This window comes from Rhinolophus hipposideros (genome assembly GCF_964194185.1).
Source record: "Rhinolophus hipposideros genome assembly, chromosome: 21".
Taxonomy (NCBI): domain Eukaryota; kingdom Metazoa; phylum Chordata; class Mammalia; order Chiroptera; family Rhinolophidae; genus Rhinolophus; species Rhinolophus hipposideros.
Genome location: NC_138067.1, coordinates 32,588,576 through 32,611,227, shown reverse-complemented (window position 1 = coordinate 32,611,227; position 22,652 = coordinate 32,588,576). Strand labels below are relative to the sequence as shown.

The 22,652-nt window shown below is 40.2% G+C and overlaps 1 protein-coding gene across 12 annotated transcripts in view; it reads right to left on the bottom strand.

Annotated features, from left to right (window-relative positions):
- The window catches only part of BANP (BTG3 associated nuclear protein), a 118,265-nt gene that overhangs the window by 89,167 nt on the left and 6,446 nt on the right, over positions 1–22,652 (bottom strand). For 7 of the 12 annotated variants that reach the window (XR_013992231.1, XR_013992232.1, XM_081032997.1 and 4 more), the window contains exons 2-3: positions 7,781–7,917; positions 4,395–4,533 (exon numbers count right to left, since the gene is read on the bottom strand). Coding sequence is in view for 10 of the 12 variants with exons in the window: in XM_081032997.1 (XP_080889123.1) it covers positions 4,395–4,464 (70 nt within the window). In the remaining 2 variants the exon portion in view is untranslated. Of the gene's footprint in view, positions 1–4,394; positions 4,534–7,780; positions 10,238–22,652 lie in introns of those variants that run through there. The other 5 variants (XM_081032998.1, XM_081032993.1, XM_081032995.1 and 2 more) reach the window with 3 other exon arrangements.

Here is a 22,652-nt window from a genome sequence, read left to right as displayed (position 1 = left end):
ACGAGTATTTGTGGGTAGCGAAACAGATTCTCAGGACCTTAGTCACAACCTAGTTGCTCCCCCCAAAAAAACTGGTAGTTATAGCAGGACTGGAAGGACAAGAAAGAGACTGGCAATTGTTATTTGAATCCTTTTAATTTGCTGAATAGAAAACAAACCCAGAGAGGTTAGGTGACTTGTCCAGGGCCACACAGCTGGCTTCTGAAACTACAGAAAAGAAGACTCCATGCTCCTTGGCTGTGTGAAGCACCTCAAGGCCAGAAGCAAAGGGCGCTGAAGCAGAGAAGCAGAGAAGCAGATGTGGGAAAGGAGGCAGACGACAGAGGCACACGCACCAGGAATCAGCAATAACTTCCCGTGGGCTGCGGGGCTGCAAGTTTCTTTACTTCTTTGTCTTTTGCTGCATTGCTTTTTATAGTTTTGCATGCATTACTTTTAGAATTAGACTCAAGAGCTCAACGTTCATTTTAAAGCCATCACAATCAACTGGAATGAGAGGCCCGAGGAAAGTTACAACATGTGCACACAGGTACAGTATGTGCAGCCCTGATGAGGACACGCAAAACCAGAAACTAACCATTTTTGTTTTAAATGGAAATTTAAAAAAACTGGAAGGACATACATGCCAACAATTTAAAAGCAGCTCTATCGCTAAGACTATAGGAAATGTTTATTGCTTATACTTGCTTGATTATACTTTTCAATTTCACAAAGGTCCGATTTTAGAGATGAGGAAAAAATAATCTCACTCTTAAACCCACTCTGGATGCAAAGGTGTGTAACGCGCCACGGTATTCGCCGGGTGTGTGCAAGTTTGTTTGGGTCAGAGATTGCAGGCTTTCTGTCTACAAAGGCCTCAGAGAACCACCCTTCACACAGTAGGTTTTCATTAAATAGCCAATAAACTGTAGTTCTTAGTTATTAAAGGAACAGAAATGGAACAAAACTAAGATGAGAAATGATGCTCTAAGCCTTCTTTGGACTGTAATCTAGAGAGAAAGAATTTATTTGGAAAGTTAGCTGTCAGAATTTTAATAGTTCTAAAAATGCTTCAATGTTATGTAACTGGAACATTTTTCTTTTATAACACTGCAGTGTGTGCTTTCTAAAAAAATCATCATTCAGATAGTCAACCAAAATATGAACACAGATATATTTTTAAATGTTATATACAGTGATAGTGCTTCTTCTTTTTTAAGTTCAGTGGTATCTAAGGTGTGGGGCTAATGACATCAAGCCTACAAGCTCTAGCTCTAAACAAACTGGTCGGTTTTTTCAGAGAATATTGTGGTTGACCAGCTACACGCGTATGCCCTAACTTTGTTCAGTGATCTGCTAGGGCTCTTGATCTTGCCAGTTAACAGGTGACAGTGCTTCTTATAAACAAATCAGAAGCAAAATACGGGGGAAACTGACTAAAGAATAGCATATCTAAAAGAGTGACTTCATTTCTTTATGACTGCTCATTTAATTCCAAAATTATTTATACTACTCTCCCTTTCCATATAACTAATGTACAAATGAGGTTTTTCAATTAACGTATCAAACAGATCATATAACACAGACATCATACTTTCTAATGAGATTTCTGAAAATTCTCTTTTCTGTGGGAAAAATAATTCAACATTTCAATTCTACCATTTCAGAAAAAAACACCAGGCAACCAAAACATTCAGTGTCTTAATTGTGTGAGTTTGTGATTTCAAACTTAACAGAAATATAAACTACATAAAACATTTTTTATAGTTTAAGTACTTTATTTTTTATTTTTCAATTATAGTTGACATTCAATATTATATTACTTTCAGGTGTACAGCAGAGGTTAGACATTCATATAACTTATGAAAGTGATCTCCCAATAACTCTAGTCACCACCTGACACCACACATTGTTATTACAGTATTACTGACTAAATTCCCTATGCTGTACTCTACATCTCCATGACTATTTTGTAATTGCCAAATTTGTACTTCTTAATCCCTTCACCTTTTTCACCTAGCCCCCCAAGGACCCTCCCACCTGGCAACCATCAGTTAATTCTCTGTATCTATGAGTCTGTTTCTTTTTTGTTTACTTTGTTTTTCAGATTCCACATATAAGTAAAATCATATGGTGTTTGTCTTTGTCTGATTTATTTCATTTAGCATAATCCCTTGTAGGTCCAACCATATTGTTGCAAATGGTAAGATTTCACTTTTTATGGCCAATATTCCACTATATACATGTACCACTTCTTCTTTATCCAGTCGTCTATTGATGGACTCTTAGTTGCTTCCATATTTTGGCTGTTGTAACTAATGCTGCAATGAACATAGGGGTGCACATATATTTTCAAATTAATGTTTGGGATTTCTTCAGATAAATACCCAGAAGTCAAATTGCTGGGTCATATATAGTCCTATTTTTAATTTTTTGAAGAAACTCCATACTGTTTTCCATAGTGGCTGCACCAATTTGCAATCCCACCAACAGTGCACAAGGGTTCCCTTTTCTCCACATCCTCACCAACAACTGTTGTTTGTTGATTTACTGATGATGTCCATTCTGATAGGTGTGAGGTGATATCTCATTGTGGTTTTAATTTGCATTTCTCTGATGATTACTGACATTGAGTAACTTTTCATGTCTATCGGTCATCTATATGTCCTCTTTGGAGAAATGTCTATTCAGGTCCTCTGCCCATTTTTTAATTGAATATATATATATATTTTTTTTTTTGGTGTTAAGTTGCATAAGTTCTTTATATATTTTGGATATTAACCCCTTGTTAGATGTATCATTGGTGAATTATCTTCTCCCATTCAGGTTGTCGTTTTGTTTTGTTGATGGTTTCATTTGCTGTGCAAAAACTTTTTAGTTTGATGTCATCCCATTTGTTTTTATTTTTTCTTTTGTTTCCCTTGCCCGAGGAGATGACATCCAAAAAAAATTTTACTAAGAGCAATGTCAAAGAGTTTACTGCCTATGTTGCTCTAGTTGTTTTATGGTTTCAGGTCTTACATTTAAGTCTTTAATCCATTGAGTTTATTCTTGTATATGGTATAAGAAAGTGGTCCGGTTTCATTTTTTTGCATATATCTGTCCAGTTTTCCCAACACCATTTACTGAGGAAACTGTCTTTACTCTATTGTATATTCTTGCCTCTTTATCATAGATTAATTGACCATATAGATGTGGGTTTATTTCTGGGCTCTCTATTCTGTTCTATTGACTTATGTGTCTGTTTTTATACCAGTACCATGCTGTTTTGATTATCATAGCCTCGTAGTATAGTTTGACATCAGATAGCGAGATACCTCCAACTTTGTTTTCTTTCCCAAGATTGCTGTGGCTATTTGGGGTCTTGTGTGGTTCCATGTAAATTTTAGGATTAGTTATTCTAGTTCTGTGAAAAATGCCACTGGCATTTTGATAGGAATTGTGTTGAATTTATAGATTGCTTTGAGTAGTATAGACACTTTAACTATATTAATTTTTCCTATCCATGAGCATCGGAGAGCCTTCCATTTATTTGTATTTTCTTCAATGTCTTATAATTTTCTGAGTACTGGTCTTTCACCTCCTTTGTTAAATTTATTCCTAGGTATTTTTTTATGCAATTATAAATGGGATTGTAAGATACATAAAACTAAGGCAAAAAAAAAAAAAAGAGGAGAAAACACACTAAGAAATCTTTATGTAAAACAAAAGTATAGACAAAGTTTGTTCACAGATGAAGTCCTTGAAATTTAGGGTTCCCTTTGTAAAGGGTTTTCTTAAAATAAATATTTAGTTAAGGTTTCCAAGTAAATGTGTGCTTTTAACATCAGTAACAAAAATTACCAGCCTTAGCAAAAGTGTAGGAAAAGTTGTTCTCACACACAGTTGATAGAAGAATAACTTAGCAAAACATTTCTGGGAAATCTGTCAGTGTCTTATCAAAATTTTATCACAAAGCAATTCTACTTTTGGTAACTTACCCTACAAAAATATTTGCCAACATATACATGCAAGTATCTTTATTGCAGGAGCGTATATGTAAAACAGTGCAAACAATGGAAATGCCGTACCCAAGAGAAGGGTTTAATAAATGAGGGGGCACCTATAAATGGAATACCATGCAGTTGTCCAAAAAATACAGTTAATTCATACATCCCAATGAGGGAAATAGACTGCGCGTGCTTGTGCACAGCAGGGAGGGGAGAGCAGACAAGGTGCTGGCGGGACACCCATCTGGGAGTGGGTGTGGGAGCTGATACTATTTACACACTCTGTGATTTGAATTTTTCATACGGAGCATGCATCACTTGTTTTCTTGCTTTCTTTAAAGGATTCAAGAAAACTTCTGAAGCTCTTTTGGATTTTTTAAAGAATAAAGAGAACCAAGGCCCCCGAACTCTGCCACAGCTCTGTACCTGGGTGATGGGGACTCAGGTCTTCCACTGCAATCTGTACCACATCCGCCAGATCCTGTTCTGACATCATCCAGAACGAGAGGAGAGGGGCCAGTCAACCAGCAAGAACTAAACTCACACAGGACTAGGATTCTGTCACCTACAAAACAAACACAATGGCAGAGGAGAGGGGGATTAATGATGAGGACCTGTGAAATGAAAACTGCTAACCATGTGTATTCAAGAGGATGTCATTTGTCTGTGGATTTTTTTAAATATAGGGTTCTTCTTGTCCCAAGCTACCAAAAAGTGTTCTTTGAGAAGTGAGCAACAGCCCCAAAACTGCTCACTGTCTCTGTCCTTAACCGCTAGACTAACCCCTCCCTGACAGCCTCTCACTTTATCACTCCATTCCTCACACCACCTCCAAAGTTACCTTCCTAACCTGGCTTGAATCCCCACAAGCTAGAGTCTCCAGTGGTCCCCTACTGCCCACGGAACATGTCCTACGCACACCACACACCAGCAAACCCTCACACTGTTGCCTCCAGTAGTACCAGATGTCCCACCTCCCGAATTTTACCCAAATGGACCCTTCAGCGCTCCATGTCAAGTCCTCAACCCCACGTGCCCTCTAAGCTCCTGTGTTGCTTCCCCTTGGCTTCCAGCGCAGACCGGAACCACAGCACTACCCTACCACCGTGCCCAGCAGCAGTGCCATCCTGGCCACACTGCACTTTCCAGGGCTTGGCCGCCTGCCTCTGGTATGAGTTGTCATTTCCTGAGCCTGGCACTGTGTCTGGAATGGAGTCAGCTACTTTCTTCCTGCTCCTAAAACCCTTAGGTTAGGCCTACTAGAGTGACCTGATTTTCCAAAACAGAAATGAGGCCATGTCATTCCAAATATTTCTATGGATCCAGGGATCTAAATATAGTACTGAAAACAGGATGTCCTGGAAAACTCAGGAATCAATGTCACCATATAAGTATCATATCATGCTTTATATTATTTATTTATAAAATAAATTTATAAAATAAACTATTTATCTTTCCCCAACCAGACTACATGCTCCCTGAGGGCAGAAACCACACATTCAACTGTAGAGCACAGCTCCTTTCATGAGTTAGTACTCACTGTAGCTTGTCACAACTCCCAGGGGACAGCGGGGCGCTAAATTAAAAATTACGGATCATCTAGTTTTTCAAGTAGGAGTCTTCCTGACAGCTCCTTTTAATGGAAAGTTCCAACAGGCATTAAGCTAAATTCACAGGTTTCACACGTGTTCTTAAATGCTATAAACAACGTGGTTCTTCCTCTCCTGTGGCCGGTTTAAATTCTATAGCATACATGGTACCAGTTCCAGAATTTCCCAGGGACAGCAATTTTTAGAAGGAGGAACAAGCTCCTCTCTGAAATCTTCCTTTATAGAGTAAATGCAACATTTTTACATAAACACAATCAAATGTATGATTATAAAAATGGCTACGGTGTTTTTATTCCCAATTTATGCCCCTCACACAATACTGAATGAGGTGAGAGAACATCAATTGTCCTTAACAAAGAAGACACTGATAAGCTATCAGGAGGGGAAACAGCACCTCAGAGGAGCTCCGACTAATCCCTCGCACAGCCCGACCATGAAAAGATGGCAGTACCAGAGATTTTTATTCTCCCCAAATCTCCCGCATAAAAACACATGGAGCAAGTGGACTGGCAAAACCCAAATCCAGGTCAATATCTAAAATGGAACTGAGTGATAAGGTGTTCCTGACAAACCCCAAAATACAAGCAAAGGGGGACACACCACTGACAGCTACAAGAACATCATGATAAAAGCACATATGAAGCAGGAAACAGAAGCAATGTGTCAACTTGAGAACAGCTAAAACCAGGAAATGAGCACAGTCTCACAGTGGACAAATGCAAGAGGTCTGCAGTAAAGTCTGGAAGGCCTAGAACATTCTGGGCCCCATGAACTCTCAAAACTAAAAAGCTCCCTGTAAGCCAAACACACTGAAAAGAAATGATTGGCAACAGAATACAAAACGTACAGGACAGGGAAAACAGTGATGGGAAAATAAAACTCTAATTAAATGTGGGAGAGAAAAACAGAGCCAGGAGAATTCAGAAAACGAGCTGCTCCTTTCTTTAAAACTTCCTCAAAACCACAGAAAATAGAGCTCTAGAACACTGAAATTAGAAAAACTATTCTAAATCATACCTCCCTTCTAAATATTCAGGAAAATTAATTCCACATAAAATGAACAACAGAAAATACTGAGGTCCAATTCATATGAAGATAATATATTTTAAAAGAGAATAGGAGAAAGTTAACATCACTAGAGACAGTGAAAACATGCTAGAAAGACATGTCCCCAAAAGAGATGAAAATGTTATCCTAGTATTTCAAAACAGGCTAAAATACATGAAGAAAATGATATAAGATATCATTAACCATGAACCAGCATTAGAAAAGCTCAAAAATGAAGTGACGGAACTAAGATGAGAAATAAAAGAACACTAATTTGGGAAATGAAGACTAAACTAGAAGGAATCAAAGAGCAAATAAACACAATAAATTATGCCTTAAGAAAAACAAAAGGAGAAAAGGAAGAAAAATTTAAGAATAAAAAAGAAACAAAAAGAGTTCAAGAAAAAGTAACATAGTGACAGGCAAAGAAGACCCAACACGTGTGTAACAGGAGACTCTAAAGAAAACCAAAGCAACACTCACTCAAGTGTGGTACGCTGTACTGGAAGAGTATTGGGAAGTAGGGGAAATAGGCGCTCTACTGTGCTTTTGGTGGGAGTATAACCCTGAAAAGCAACAGGCAATATACTGTCAAAATGCTACTGGCCACAGCCCTGACCTCGCCACTCCCCATTCAAGAATCCTTCCAGCACACAGATTCACATATTTGTGCAAAGATCTATGTATACCAAAAACACAAAACAACTAAGGCATTGCTTTTAGCAGCAAAAGAATGGATACCACCTAAATGTACAATAGGATGTTGTTTAAAACAAAAACAAGTATGGCACAGCCAAATAATGGAATTCTAAACAACTATAAAAAAAGGGGGCAGAGCTCTCTAAGGACAACTCCCAAGATGCAGTATTACACGAATATAAAGGGGCAGAACATGTTTTTTTTAAAAAAAGAAATACACTAGATATGCATAGAATATCCCTGGGATATAAGGGGTGAAAGGGAAATTATTTTTCATCTTTCACCCTTCTATAATATTTTGCATTGTATAATATTGCAAATATATATAATATTTGCATTTTTATCATGTTCATGTATCATCTTTTCAAAACTTAAAAAAAAACCACATACTTTTTAAAATGGTCAGACAACTACATAGTTAGGCGTAAACTCTGGGGGGAAATGTTCAGTTCCAACCTCAGTTACATGCAGTAATGTTCTCTGAACCTGGTGTCTGTGCGAAACACTGGGAGTTTCTTCAACCTTCATCATCCTCAGCAACTGCTCCAGGATTCAGAGGCAGGCAGAACCCACATGAACTGATTCAGGAGAACCTGTCAGGATAAGGAAATAAGGTGTCGTGCTAAATCTGTGTCCTCTGAAGATGACGTCTGAGTACAGATTACCTGGTGGTCAGTTTGAAGATCAAAGCTACTCATGCCATAAACTCGGTCTTGTTTTTTCTGAATTAAGAACCAACGCAAAGGTTATTACAGGGATACACTGGACTTCTTCATGAAGGCGGTAGTCCTCAGTTAGATAATGCCACCCAACCAATCTTTGACTTGATAGATTTAAAACATTTTAGAATCAGACTGCTTTCAGAATCTAATTAAAAAAAAAAAAATGATGGACCCTTTCCCAGAAAAAGAACACAGACAAAATTCTGCCAAGTTTCACAGGGTTCAGCAACACCAGTTCAAGAGACCTAATTTACAGGGGACTGTGGCCCCCAGAGGAAGGCTCCCTGCCTCTCCTGCAGCACGCTGTGACTACCTGACCAAGTTCCAGCCAATGAGACGTGAGCTCAGATGTTGCGCATGGCAGGTCCAGGGACAGGGGCTAGAATGGCAGGGCAAAGAACGAGAAGGAAGTGGTAGCCTGGGGCCCTTACACGTGTGGAGCCACCGTATGTCCCTGGACTGCCTGCCCCAGATTCCCTCATAAGAGAAATAACCAATCACTTTAAAATAACGTCTTTTGGAATCTGTCACATGCAGCTAAGCTTAACTTAAATGATACTCTCTGAAGCCCATTCATGATGGCCCTGGATCCGGCTTTCAGGTTAAATACTTATCTCTCATAAAAGGCTAGTGGAAAGTTTTCAAGGACCCAACTAAGCTTCTTCCTGGTTTCTAAAACCTGTGCAAGGAGTTTAAAAAAATACTCCGAGTTCACCATAAAATCCTGAATCCGACTCTCTTCCAAATGAGGACACCATACATTATCCAAGTTGTTTATTCAAAATGATTCTGTTGCCAAGATAAAGAATCACTTAAAATTCTGCTAACAGTGAAAGTCTAAATAGAAAAAACTAGGGCAATAAGCCCAAGAAAACTGGAACAGAGCGATACATGCAGTTGCCATTTTGGCAAATTAAATTTGCCATTTCTCAGAAGTCCTGGAGATAGGCCAGTTTTAATATAATAAAGCAACTGGACTGAGATTAAGGGACAATAACGTCTCTAATGCAAATGACTAGTTAGAACCCTAGCAAGCTTGTCAAGAGACAATCTTTCATGGGACACATGAAAACAGTGCCCCCCAACCAAATCAACAACCCAAGTGTTTCTTCTTAGGGGAAGCAAATGGTAAATGACGGCACACCCTACTATAAAATACTGCACACATTAGTGTGAGTGAGATTGGTTTAATTACATGAACCACAAGGGAAAGAGCTCCACAATGTAATACTAACAGAAGGGAATATAAAAGGAAAACTGCAGAACAGTATGTATATAACCCGTATTCTGCTTTCTAAAAGTTGCGTGCATACGTACGAGTGTGTGTGAATGCATACCTGATGATCTGGAATGATACGTACTTCTGATACATACGTGTATAATGCACACTTTTTTGCCCAGATTTGTGAAGGAAAAATAAGGATGTGCATTATACATGTGCATTAGTACTAAATCTGCGTTAGTACTAATTCTGTATCTATATCTGAAAACATGTTTTCAATTCTTTTAGTTATGCTTATGAGTTAAAAGTGTAACTCTAGAACTCAATAGCGATATCCATATGCAAAATAATAACCCTGGAATACAATAATCGGCTTTGTTGAACTTAAGATGAACTTGCAACAACAAAGAGTTCTTGGCCTTCTATGATGTGTTAATATCAAAAATTTGTTAACGGTACATAAAATTTCTTGGACCTTGTATCTGTTCTTGTGTTTTGTAATTATTTGTTACGTAAAATTTCTTGTATCATACTAAATACTAAAATTCCTTTATAATACAAAAAACAAGTACTGAATGTAAACAAATAAAAATTGGAATTAAAAAATTGACATGAAAGATTTCTCCCCCTGAATGTTTGGCCCAAAAACATGGGTGCACATTATACACAGGAGCACATTATAAACGGCAAAATACAGTAACTTAAGGTTACCCATGAGGGAAAGAGTATACAGACAACACGAACTGACTGTCATCCTTGATCTTTCTGGATTACTGAGTTTTCTGTAAGCCCATTTTATTGATCAACTGTGAAATTGTTTTTCTGAAATAAAGTAATAAGTATACAGCCTACAAGGTATGTGCACCACACAGCCGTGACCAGTTGCACAGGTGTGTCCGAGGTTACGGCCACCACACAGCCCTACCCTGCTCTGCGAATGTTTCCATTCTCTTGAACCACTGTGTCAAACTTTCTCCTCTCCCCTCCAAATCCCTCTCCTCCTTCCCTCGGGGAGCTGGCAGCCTTGCTTTCTCTTCCCCATCAGTTCCCTTGAACTTGGCACCCCCTCCTGTGGCTGCTACAAGCACCTCCTGACCTTGCTCCTGTCCCCCAGTGCGCCCACCCCTCCTCACTTCAGCAGTCTCCCTGGTCCTTCCCAATACACATCGCGCTGCTGTTTCTCCACCTCCCCTCCATCTCCAATCCTTCGCTTCCCTTCAGAGCAGAATTCCCCACAGACTGGCCTGTATATGCGGGCAGACAATTAAGCTCGCGAACTCATCCTAGAAAAAGTGCTACACACCTCATTGCTGAATATCACTACGGTCACCTTCGAAGTCCTCCCCTTGGGAAGCTATGCACTGATGCCAGCGCCTAGTCCACCCTTCAAAGCAATTTTGGAACTCTTTTTCTGGAATGGCCATCAGAGCTGTCGTTGTATTACCCTTGATGTCCTGAATGTCATCAAAATGTCTTCCTCTCAATAGTTCCTTTATCTTCAGGTAAAGAAAGAAGTCACTGGGGGCCAGATCAGGTGAGTAGGGGGGATATTCCAATACAGTAATTTGTTTACTGGCTCAAAACTCCCTCAGACAGAGCCGTGTGAGCTGGTGCATTGTCGTGATGCAAGGGCCATGAATTGTTGACGAAAAGTTCAGGTCGTCTAACTTTTTCACGCAGCCTTTTCAGCACTCCAAAGAGTAAACTTGGTTAACTGTTTGTCCAGTTGGGACAAATTCATAACAAATAATCCCTCTGATATCAAAAAAGATTAGCCACATCATTGCAACAAGTTCGCAAACTTAATTGTCACACCTAGTGTGCTGTCTCCATCTTCTCCCCTTGTATTCTAGAGCCAGACCAGGCTCTGGCTTTCCCACCCACCAAACTGTCCCCATCCAGTTCTCCCCGCATGCCTGCCCTGCCCACCAAAGTACCTGCTCAGGGTTTACTGCCACGTCTTCCACAGCCGGCCTCCCTCCCACACCTTCCTTGCCTGGCTCTGTTCTCCTGGCCTTGTCCCGCACAGGTTCTCTGTGGGTTCGTATCATCTTCCTGACTTGGAGTACCCAGGGTTCTGTGCTGGGCCTCTTGTCAATCATCCTGAAATACCATCCACGTGCTAATGCTGAACAGATTCACCCCTCAACTCAGACCTCGCACATGAACTCCAGATCCACGGAGCCAACAGCCTGCTGGACAGCTCCCTTGGGTGTCTAGTCTCAACTGGAACAGGCCACACCGAACCCAACACCCACCCCACAACCAACGTGCTCTTCCCAGACTTTCCATCTCAATTTAAGGCAACACCCCATTGCTCAGGCCAAAAACGTTCAGTCCTTGGTTTTTCTCTCTCATGCCTACCTGTAGGCAAATTCTCTCATGATACACATTCTCCGCACCATCTGGAGGTGTGCACTAGCCTCCACAGGGGTCTCCCTGCTCTGCCTTTACCCCATAATTATTCCAATGCCTGGTTGAAAAACTACCTGGATCATGTCATAACACATATCAGACGGTTAAGAGCCCACTGAAGGCGTCCTGCTCACTCAAGATGGCTTCCTGGTTCTCTGAAACCAGCTGTGCAGCACCTCTAGTACGCCTCAGGCTCTCCTCACTGCTGCCCACTCAGCCCAGCGCAGCAGGCACACGCCCAGCTCAGGGCCCTTACACTCTGACACCCGCCTGCCCCTCCACCACCTACTACTGCCTCTTCCCAGTGATACTGAGTTGCACCCACCACCAGCACCCACCTCCCTGTTCCCCTCTCCTGCTTTATCGAAAAGCACTTACCGTCTAACTTACGACATGTGCTAAATGTTCACTTTGGTTAGATCTGTCTCCCCTACGACTGTAGCAGATCAGCTCCATCAGGGCAGGAATTTTCATCATGTCGCTCACTGCCTAGCACAGGGTTGGAACACACTGCCCCTCAATGAACGTACGTGTGATGAATCTAGTGAAGAACCCACTGTAGTTACACACCAATGCAGAACTATGAAGGTCAGCATTTCTCCTTAAAAAACACGGATCAGGGTCTTCAAAGTTCTCTGTGTCTGTGTTTCGATTTCAATAAGGACTATGCCATAATTACATCACAAACCTATTTAGTTTATGACTGTGAACTTTATGGGAATGACACTTTCAGTTGTTAACAGTGAAAATACAACAAGCTGCCCATCAGCTGTCAGCAACAGACACAGGCTGTTCATCACCTGAAACACAGTACTGCACAATGACTTTTAATTTTTGCTAACTTTCAAAGAAATTTTAAATTTTGGATACCCATACAATAAAACCACAAGACCATTAAAACAGGAATAAAAGAAAGGCTCCTGTAATTGAGCATACAGCTTATCTTTAGCAGTAAAGGTCAAAAACAAAAACAAAAAGAAAACACTATAGACGATCGGCTTTCATTACATGAAAAAAGGCAGCAAGAAAAAAACACTGAACCAAGCTTCCCTGTACTGACCCTCGGATTTTTCTTAGTCACTGCAAGAATGACATCACTTGGGTCATCTCATATGGGGCTTTTTTCCCCATCAGTTTTTTGGGGCAGTCTTCATAGAGCTATTTCTTCTATCACCCCTTGAGTGAAGCCCCAGTGCTGAATGTGATCTGGACCAGGTGACCTCCACAGGTGGCAGAACCATGTAGCCAGGTGTATAACCTCCCAGGGCAGTGACCTGACTCTGTTCTACTAGAATTATTTACTACATGCAGGGTGACTGACGAGATGCAGTCCACAAGCCATAGGTAAAAAAAGCCAGGCACACCCCTTACGCATCTTGGAGGCGCCTTGGAAGCATCTGGTGCTAGTCTAACTTCACTTTATAGTTCACAAAAATATAAACTGAACGTATTACTCTAAGGGTTGGGAGTGTCCATGGACAAGACCGAGAGGAAGAGGATCCTACAAGTCTCGGAGTGCAATTACACAGAAAAGACGCTAGGACCATGACAGGAGTGATGGGGAAGGGCCGCCATCACCAAGGTCCTCAGCAGGCCCGCCTCCCTGGATCCCAGCCCCCCCATGCCCTTCCCAGGAATGGCCAGTCAACAACGCCATAAAAATCAGAGCAGTAATTTCCATTCCCATTTAAGGAAGTGGCTAAGTAGTACCAAGTTAAAAAGCTGTACCTCCAGAAACAGGGAAACTTCCAAGAAACTAAAGATCATTCCATTTAGTCAAATCCTTCCAGATATAAGTGTAGTAATAAAATAACCAATTAAAAGCCAGTATGAAGTAAGCAAAGAAACCAATTTTTATTAATCTGAGATGTGTGAAAAAGACTCAGCTTACTTCATACTGTTTATTCTTTAAGACACCCCCCTAAAAATGCTTAAGTTTAAAATTAGGAAAAGAAGGTCAAACTGGCTTCAGATGGCAGGCCCTTCCTCCTTATAGCTAACATGTTTGATTAAATTTGCCACTTTCATTCATGCTTTCCAAAATATATAATAAGGCGCCTCAAATATAAACCACAAATGCAGAAAAGAGAAGTTGGATTTAAGCTGATCCCACAGCACCCACTGTCCTGCTTCAAACTCATTGGTCTCGGGACCCCCTTTAGCATCTTAAAATTAGTGAGGCCCCAAAACCTTGTGCTTATATATAGGTATATCTATCAATAGTTACCACATTTGAAATTAAAATAGAAAACGTTTGTATATTTCTTTATTCATTTCAAAATTATAAAAACTAACACATTACATATGAACAGACAAAACATTTTTTATAAAAAAATAACTTCAGTTCCAAAGCAGCAAAATCTTAAGAAGAGAAACATAGTTTGGCATTTTTACAAATCTCTTAGTGTCAGACTTAATGGAAAACTGGATTCTCATATATGTATCAGCTTTCAATATGTTGTAATAGATTGTTCTAGTTGATACATATAAAGAAAATCCAGCCTCCTGGAGAGATGCTTCTGGGACAGGAAAGAGTATTTTAATAGCCTTTTCAGATAATTATAAATATTCTTCTTTAATACAATACCAAAACTCAACCAGTGTTTTGTTTTTTTCCCAAAGGCTTGTTGCAATGTAGAATCTGAAACCGTATCTGTGAACTTTTTGTTCTTCATTACTTTAAAATACATTGGTCTGTCTTGCCCTTTAAATTGATCTTTAAGCCAGTGTGATTTTGTAATATCATGCATTGGTCATCTGGAAAATACTGATTCATTGAGCTTTGCCGATCTTCCAAATGTTGTTTATTGTATGTTATCAAAAGCATCACATTCATTATTAATAAGCACTGATCTCATCAAAAAAGTCTGTAAGTATTAGGAAGCTGTCAGGCTCCTAGTGGCAGATACAAGCTTTCTGAAATTCCAGTTTCACTTGAAAGCTCAAATTTTATCAATGGCAATAGTGTTAATTGCTTTCCTTGAAGTGATGGGCTAACTTTGTTCATTTAGTAAGAAATGTCAGCAGTTTTTTCCTGGTGGTCCATGAAAAAAGCGGCTAATTTAGCTAGCAACTCAAAATTGCACAAGGGCAATCCTCTAATTCTGAAATGCCACAGAAGTGCTTTCTGCATACTTCCTGTTTTGTCACACAGAGTAATAAAAAGAAATGTATGCAAGGGTTGCAATTTAATAAAATAAATGATTTTTATTGCTTCATCAAGGACATTCTTAGGTGAAAAAGGATTTTTCTAAATCGCGTGGCAGTGAAGAATACAATGATACAAGTACAGCTTGCAGGGGGGGTTAGCCTCAATTGTGCTAACGCAGCAGTAGTTTTACTACCATTGATCCTGAACCAACAGTGCAAATGTCAACATGCAAAAAAGGCAAATGACCTCTTACAATCATTATGAAAACTGTGTGGACCTCACAGATCCCCTGGGAAGGTCTCAGGGACACTCCTGGTGTTCTGTGGACTACATTTTGACCAACATTGCTTTCAGGTACTACATCTCTAAAAAGAAAACATAAGAGCCACATATACATTAAAGTGAATTCCAGATAACTTCTGCTGTAAAATATAAATCATGAATGTAATTAAAAGCAACCTTTACTTGATTTACCAACTGTCAAAGATAAATGTAAATACACTTTAGAAGCCTGCATATATCTTGCAATAAAAATTTTGGACTTTACATATATAACACTCATATATTTAATTCTTCCCTGATAGCTACTAAACTGCTTACATTGTGAAGTATTTATTCTGATATATAAAATACCACATCTGCCAAAGATGCAGAAGTATAACTAACAATTAACTGTAGGCTTAAACACCGTAACCTTATTTCTTATTCTTAGTTACAAGAGAAACTTTAATGAGTCTCTGTGAACTCTTTTACACAATTAATATTAAGTGATCTTACTGCACTCATTCTATACATTCTTCAAAAAATAATCATTGGGCACACATTGTACATAAACATATGCTACAAGGGACACTTAAGAGCTCTCCTGCAGGTAAGTTCCAGAGTGAGTTTTCCGAAGGGGGCTCATCTTCTCAAAGCCCAGCTCAGCACCTTCCATGACCCTCCTCTGCTGACGACATCGTGTCTAAACTCCTCTATCCAGGTTTCAAGCCTTTCGCAGTCTGGCTCCCCCATGCCTGCCTGTATATGATCTCATTCACTCAACAAACATCTTCTAAGCCAAGGGTTGGCAAACTATGGTCCCAGGGGCCATATCTGGCCCTCCACCTGTTTTTGTACAGCCCATGAGCCAAATCAAAAGAAGAACAATATTTCAAGATGTCAAATTATATGAAACAAACATTTTGGTGTCCACAAATAAAGTTTTATTGGAATGCAGCCACACCCAGGTCTCCGTATAGTGTCTATGGCTGCTTTGGGGCTGTAATGGCTCCTCTAGCCGCTGCAAGTCTCACTTTAATGTAAAAACAGAGGCTCTGGCGTTGGATCGCCACTACCACTGCACCACGCTGGCACACAGGAGCCAACCACAAATACTTGGTTAGTGGATAAAGGAATAACCTTGCGGTTCAAACGCTCCTACGAGCACAGATAATCCTGAAAGTAGGGCTTCAAGTCCCTGCCAGCTCTTTCAGTCTTTCAGCTGCAAGGAAAGTAGAAACCTTGGTTCTAATCATCTCCTCATTAAAAACAAAGTCAAAAGTAAGCATTTGCATTAACTCTTTGGAGACTCTCTCTCTCTTACACTTTGCACTTGTAAGTCTATTTTTAGTTAACATGGAAACATTCAGAGATGTGAAAAGGAATTAGATGACATAGGTCAATTTTTACAACAGAAGAAAATTATGTTTCAGAGAGACACTATATTTTGATGATTGTATACCTAAATCCAACTATGGCTCATTTTATACTAAGATACTAAATGAAAAATAAAATTTGTCATTTTCCCACAGGTATCTGTTCATATAAGAAATATCAGTCCGAAGATAGTAAGAATTCACACTCAACATTGCAATTTGTCTAAAGTCATCTAATAGAATTGAAAATTCTCAATAAAGTATCATTGAATAACACCCAAATTACAACATTGTATAGTAACAGAATCTGTCACAATTTACAACAAAAAGTACAAGAGAAAAATCACTCCCCTGGAGAGAACAAGAGGGTGCCTTAAACCTAATGATTATCAAGGAGAGCTGCTGGGACAGTGGTCTGTGGGGTTCCCCACCCCCAGGATGTGGGCTCACATCGTACTGGCAGGTTCCTCACAGAAGCGCAAAATTATCGTGCATTCTTGCATTTGCAAGGGTATACTTTACAACCACAGCCAAGCTTTTAATTAGCAACTTATACTCATTTAAAACTCCTCTAAGCTCCTGTCCAATTCTACATTTCTAAGATTTTATGATGTTAGTTTATCACAGACAAAATTCTAACTAGATGCAAATTTCTCTCAATTAAATAAGCACTCTATGAGGTTGACAAGCATAAAAAGATACAAGACCTGGCAGGTAAAGTTGATAATAATAATTATAGGAGCTACCATTTATTGAATCTTAAACACTACATTAAACATTATCTCATTTAATCTTCACAACCTTTGATGTAGGTGTGTCCCCATTTTAGAGATGGGCCCATCCCTAAACACTCCCCTTATCTGAAACATACATCAGGAATACGTACTAAGGAATAGGAGACCAAACAGCAGTGAAGAAGTGGGGCTGGGGTGGGGGAAGCAGAGCTCCCACAGTTAACTCATTGTGTGCCCAGGTAACTAAGCCCACGTTAGCCATCACCACGTGTTCGCTTTTCCCTCCCCTGGAGTTTGGGCCTGTGTATCCATCCCTCCTTCCCTCACCTCCCTCCAGAAACTGAAATCCTTTTATCCCCACCTGCTCCTCCTGCGTATGCCTTTATACTGCGCAAAGTTTGGGGAGGGGGTGGTCAGCAGTCCCAGGGGTAAGTGTCCTACCTCCTTTGTCCACCTCACAATTTCATAGAAACCAAACAACTAGCATGTGTCAAACCGTTAAAGGAATTTATAATCCTAACCAGTAACATAAAAACAAATGAAAATTAACTCCCAACTGGAGAGTCACCAGAACAAGAAACAATGACAGGTGGCAAATGCAGATGCCAGGAGCATTCCAGAGGTTTCTGACCCAAACAGCAGCTATCAGAGGCAGGGCAGATAACCAAAGATTGTTATCAGCTAGTATGTTACCAGCTAGTTACCAGCTAGTATGATCTAGAACAGAAAACAGAAAAAGCGTAAGGAGGCCAGTAAAAGTCGTATGTTGGTCGCTGGCAGACACAGCCATGCCAGCATCATCATGGGGGCCAAATATTCTTGGGGAAAAGTATATTCAAAGATCATGAGAGAGTCCCCTTTTCTTTTGCTATAAAGGACATTATTGGGATAATTGGTAAAATCTGCATTAGCTCTGTTGCTTACATAACAGAGCTGCATCAATGATAAATTCCTAATTTTAAATTAAACTGTTTATGTAATAAAATGTCCTTGTTTTTAAGAAATAGCCACTTAAGTATTTAAGGGCAGACAGACGTATTTTAAATTGTTCAGAAAAAGAAAAAAAAAAACACATAAATACACACAGAGAAGTTGTAGAGAGGAAGAGGGAGGATAAAGCAAATACAAAATATTAACATCTGAGAATCTAGAAGACGATACCATAATTCTTTGTACTATTCTTGCAACTTCTAAGCCTGAAAAAAACAAAACAATTCCTAAAGAGATGCTGAGGCTTTTTCCCCCAAGAAAGGCAGTGAGGATGGACAGAAGCATTCTCATCTGAGGATGACTTACTTGCCCAATACTAATTGTACATCTGAGAGGCTGTCACGGACATTTTCTTTCTAAGTAAATTTTCCCAAAATAAATTAAGTTTCTGACCTATACACTCTCAGTCCCTTCACCAGATAAATGAGATGGTTCCGTGGCTTCCTCCAGATAGCCCCCAAACCTCGCCATCAGAAGTGATGAGCGTGGATGCTGGAGACAACTGGCAGAGCGGGCTGTGACGTGACGACAGCACTCTGAACAGTGCGTGGCGCCAGCAGAAGTGTTCCTTACCATCATCTTACTGTCACTCAACTCCCAACCTTGATTTCTTTCTCCCACATGCGTTAGTACTTTTTGTCCAGAGCTTGAGGATTCACAAAGTACAGCCCCAGGACCAAATCTGGCCAGCTGTCAGTTTTTGTAGGTTAAGTTTTATGGAAAAACAGCTATGCCCATTCAGGGTTCCACCCTCCAAGGGCAGAGTCAAGCAGTTGTGACAGAGATCCCAAAGCCAAAAATATGGACTTCTCGGGCCCTTTACAGAAATTTTGTTGCCTTTTACATGTTTAACGACATTCACAGCATCTTTAGCACTCTGGAAACTGCCTCAAGACTGAGGGTTAAATGAGACACAATTATGGAACAGTAATCCAGACATCCTGAGGTGCCTCTATTACAGGGTCGGTCCCTTGCTCCAGGTCTGGACGGGTCCACCTCCTGGGAGCTGGAAAGAGTGATTTCTGATTCAGATTAGATGGATCCATACACACCCAATGGGGCAACCAGGCTTACTGAGCTCTCCCATGATCTGGAAGAACCCATGAAACAAGCTGAACTGAATTTTTTATTAAGAGCTCCGTGAGAAGGGAAGCCCATGCAGTATATGTTTGCTTTCCTCTTACTGCGTCCCCTTGAGTTTCCTTTCTCCTCCCTAACATAGTATGACTGCATTTCATACAAATTTGAATTACACAAATTTAATATATTAAGCCCTCGTTTTGCAAACAAAAGTGAAATTAGTTTAATCCCACAAATCTTAAAAATCCATAAAATGCTTAGAAGGCCAATTAACTGCAAACTATGTTTGCCCCCTGGCAGCTGCAACTTTTACACGGTTAACAGGACACCCAGACTTGTCAGTCAGTCTAAACACGTGGGGTGTGAACTACTTGGCATCTTCAGGGAAGTGTTCCTGGCATAAAACGCAGCCTACCACAGCACTTTGCTCCCAACGCCCATCCCTGGCTCCCCCTGATGAAAGAGTTTCCAAGAGGAGAGCATGGCAACACAAGGTCCCAACCTGGCCATCCACCTGCCAAGAGGATTGCGGGGCTGCACGTCTGTGGTGACAGCAGGAATCACAGCCCGAGTCCTTCCCTGCTCCCTCTAGTAAGAGGGCGACGCCTGTGTCTCGTGCCACATGCAGAGACATGTAGTTCACACGAAGGCTGTGACAGCAGCACACATTTGCACAGCCAGTGTATCCAAACCCACTTCTAGTTCAGAAAGGTTAAACTTTGCTTCAACTTACTTGATGATTTTTCACGTTGAGGAAAAACGGGGGGGAAAAAAATCACTAAAGACCACAAGCAGCATTCTTTGAAGCACAGAATGTAAATCTTTATTACAAAAATCTTTGTCGGCACGGGGCTCCACCCATAGTCAGAGGCCCCAGCCTGCCTGGCTGAATGCACTCCCAGGTTTCCTGCCAGCCCTCCTGGCCACAGGGCCAGGCTTCCACCCCTACTATGTAGCCCCTCTGCCCAGCTCACTTTCACTGTGTGCCTTATTTATGCTCAGCTATTTAAAATGCTAAAATACAAAATAACTTAGGACAAAGAAATGATAGTCAATTTCCCACATTCAATTCTACTTGACTTTTTCAGTGATTTAACTAAAACCTATTCTCATCTCTTCACATTCTCTGGCCTTTTCCAACAGATTTTATTCTTCCGTGCTTGTGGCTCAGAAGCAATCTGACCTTGCGGTTACCTGTCTGGGACACCGATCACTCACATGCCACCATTCCTCCTCCCCAGTGTGAGGCTCCTTAAGGGAACAAAGCAAATCTCACTGTCCACCCCACCATCTACCATGGAGGTAGATGGTCCAAAACATTTAATCAAATCGGACAGTTCTTGACTATGGGTAAAGATGAAAGATGCAGAGAAGTTATTAATAATGCATAATAGGAACCAATTTCATGTGACTTTACAATATTTTGGGCATATTATCTGCTTGTGGCTTATGAAGTTAATGGTTTCATCACATTTGAATTCAAGAACAGCCACAGGTTTCAAGCAGTGGGGGGCCCCAGGTGCTGATGCCAAACTCCACTTCCTCTTAGAGACTTACTGTGGAGCATTGTGGGGAGGGTGCCCCACCTCACCACTGCACTGCAGGTGTAAGGAAGGTTCAAGAGCCTTCCTCCTGCTCCTTGCCCTCTAGGACTGAGGACAGACACTGTCTCTTCCGAGGGGACAGGCTGGGCATAGCCCTGGACAGTGGACAGAACCAAAGGCAAGGCAGAGGGCATAAAACGAGTAGGTGAAGCTCTTGTTTTTAAGAGGTCTCATAACCTGACAAAGGTGGGAAACCTAAGGGGTGAGTATTTTTAAAAATACTTGGAGAAGCAGGGATGACTGTTATGATTCTCATCTTCTGGGACGCACCAAATGAGGTCCGGGTACTGTCCACAAAGAAAACAAGTGTTGCTTTTTAAGAGCAAATTCCAACTATGTGATCCCACTCCATACTCGCTCTCAAATTCCCCACAACTCCTCACGTCCCCTAAAAATGAACACTTCATAATGGGTCAAAGCACTTCTGATGAACAATTCATTACGTGATTTTGTTTTTATGATCACTATATGTGTGAAGTCAGAGAATGCAGTGACAATCTATATTTCCCTCTGGTATAGGGAAGACTTTCAAAGCTTTTATCTGAGACATTCTCATTGAGAGCCTTAATGTTTATTTTCCTCCAGAAGACGTCTTCAAAATGAGAACATGTTTATTGTTTCCAGATTTAAACAGCTAAAGTGGTAAAGTTACATGGACATTTTAAAGTCAGTCTTGCATAGTCATGTAACATATTTCATTGTATAGCTAAAGTTTTTTGGGATATATACAATCTAGATAAAGAGCATAGGGAAAAACTAAGGTTCATAAGCTATAACAGGTGTTATCAATAAATCATTAATGCAAACTCATCTAAAACCCGTGCCTGGCATACCTATTTACCAATGCACAAAACAAGGTTTGTGGTTCATTATCTCTTATTTCCTTGGAGACCATCTAGCACAGGAAGTGTTTCTTCAGCATCAAAGCGAATATGCAACACCTGGCAACCTCTTAAAATGCAAATTCTGAGTCTTTCCCTTTCAAGACTGGACACTTCTATTCATGGCCACATTCCATCTAGAGTAGAGAATAATTAGAAACAATCTAAATGAACAAAAATAAAAGAATTGCTAAGTAAGTTATGATACATCTACTCAAAGAAATGTTATACACCCATTACAGGTTATCATTATGAGAACTATGGAAACAGGGAAAATAATTATGGTAGTGAAAGTCACCGAAAAAGTTATGTACGCATGCAGACACTATGTGTATATGTATATATATACATATATATATGTATATATATACAATTTTTTTTAAAGAGGGCACAGCTCACAATGACATGTGAGGATCAAAGCGGCAACCTTGGTGTTATTACGTCACAGCATGCTCTGAACAACTGAGGGAAGCGGCCATCCCAACATATTGTATTTTAAAATGTGTATTTTGTAGACAAAAACTGGAAAAGTATTCTCAAATACATAATGTATTAATGTGGTGGGACTAGAGGGGCTTTTTTCAGAATTTTTGATGTTGGTGTGCTGTTTCACACTAACAAAGAAAAATATTTGTAAAAAGTATTAGTTTTCAAGAAAAACTATGTGTGCTTTATCCTGACAATCAATCTGGAAAAAAAGAACCAAATGCACTTGATCAGAAAAAGATCCCCAGACTACCAACTGGTAAGGAAGAATACAAGAAATCAGGAAAAATTTATTACATTTTTAATTTTTTCAAATTATATCAAAACCTAAGTTTATTTCTTGAAGTCATTATTCATCATCAACTTTAAACCTCAATGGAAGAGAAAGGGGTACAGGTATGCTGAA